Source organism: Loxodonta africana, chromosome 1 (genome assembly GCF_030014295.1).
Source record: "Loxodonta africana isolate mLoxAfr1 chromosome 1, mLoxAfr1.hap2, whole genome shotgun sequence".
NCBI lineage: Eukaryota > Metazoa > Chordata > Mammalia > Proboscidea > Elephantidae > Loxodonta > Loxodonta africana.
The window spans coordinates 98,132,001-98,133,477 of NC_087342.1; the positions used below are offsets into that span (position 1 = coordinate 98,132,001).

The 1,477-nt window shown below is 44.5% G+C and overlaps 1 protein-coding gene across 1 annotated transcript; it reads right to left on the reverse strand.

Annotated features, from left to right (window-relative positions):
* Positions 1–798: 798 nt before the first annotated feature.
* LOC100656648 (large ribosomal subunit protein P1-like) lies at positions 799–1,134 on the reverse strand. Its single transcript, XM_064294456.1, has one exon. The coding sequence runs from the start codon at positions 1,132–1,134 to the stop codon at positions 799–801; it is 336 nt and encodes a 111-aa protein (XP_064150526.1).
* Between the last annotated feature and the right edge of the window lie 343 nt (positions 1,135–1,477).

Genomic DNA, 1,477 nt, shown 5'->3' on the forward strand with positions numbered 1-1,477 from the left:
CTTCTATAAGAAAAGGTTTCAGTTACGGAATTTAAATGGACAACATGGCATATCAGAAAGGAAAAATTAACGGGTTTCCACCCATTTGACTTTTATTCCTGTAACTGAGTAATTTGAATTTCTAATAGCTCTAACAATCACAGTTTTATTTTATTTGAAAATAATGGTAGTAAGAAATGTGTTTGTTGGACTTGTAAGCTCATTGATTTTGTAAACACCCGCTGGCTTTGATTACATATGCTTCTTACAAAGTAACCCACTAAATCATTCATACAATTTCCGTCTGATGTGCTTAATTTAAACAAGTTGAGGCAAAGAGTGAGTATTAGTGTCCTAGGGCTGCCATAACAAATTACCACAACTGGGTGGCTTAAAACAACGGAAATTCATTCTCTCACATTTCTGGATGCTGCCACTTATCAGTTGCCATTGAGTTGATTCTAATTTATGGTGACCCCGTGTGTGTCAGAGTACATCTGTGTTCCATATGGTTTTCAATAGCTGATTTTTTGGAAGCAGATGACCAGGCCTTTCTTCTGAGGCACCTCTGGGTGGTGACTTGAACATCCAGACTTTCAGTTAGCAGCCCAGTATGTTAAACATTTGCACCACCAAGAGACTCCTAGAGAAGTCCAAAATCAAGGTGTCGGCAGGGCCATGCTCCCTCTGATGGTTCTAGGGAAGAATCCTTCCCAGCTTCTGGTATTTGCCAGCAATCCTTGGCCTTCCTTGGCTTGTAGCTGCAATTTCTCTTTTTTTAGGAGTTCAGTTTTTTATTCAATATGTTACAAAAGGGGTCTAGGAAAAAATATCAAAGCCCATGTCTTCATTGGACTCTCCAGTGTCTTCTTTCTTTGCTTCCACTTTCTCCTCAGCTGGGCTGCAGCGGTGGAGGGGGCAGGGCACCCACTGGTGCAGAGCCCATGCTGGGGCAGGCCCATCAGCCTCCACATTGCAGATGAGGCTCCCGACGTTGATGTTGGTCAGGGCCTTTGCAAATGAGCTGGGCCAGAAAGGTTCAACATTTATACCCGCTGCTTCAACGAGGGCATTGATCTTATCCTCCAGGACCATTACCTCATCACGCAGGATGAGGGCCAAGTAGATGCAGGTGAGCTTGGAGACCGAGGCCATGGTTCCAGTGACTGTTGGGCTGCCCACTACCGGGTGCAGTGCTTGTTGCTGGATGAAGTGAGGGCTGCAGGACCCTAAGGAAACACGACGTCATTCCAATTTTTTCCTCCATTTTCACGTGGCCATGCTCCCTCTGTATGTCTTCAAATCTCCCTCTCCTTCTAAGAAACCAGTCTTTGGATTAGGGCCCACCCTATTCCAGGATGATCTCATCTTAACTTAATTATGTCTGCAAATATCGTATTTCCAAACAAGGTCACATTCACGGGTACCAGAGGTTAGGACTTCAACATATCTTTTTGGGGGGACACAATTCAGGCCACAACAGAGTACATGCTATAGG

Bases quoted from the DNA above. Each gene is read 5' to 3' on its own strand.
- LOC100656648 (XM_064294456.1), bottom strand. From the start codon at position 1,134: ATGGCCTCGGTCTCCAAGCTCACCTGCATCTACTTGGCCCTCATCCTG.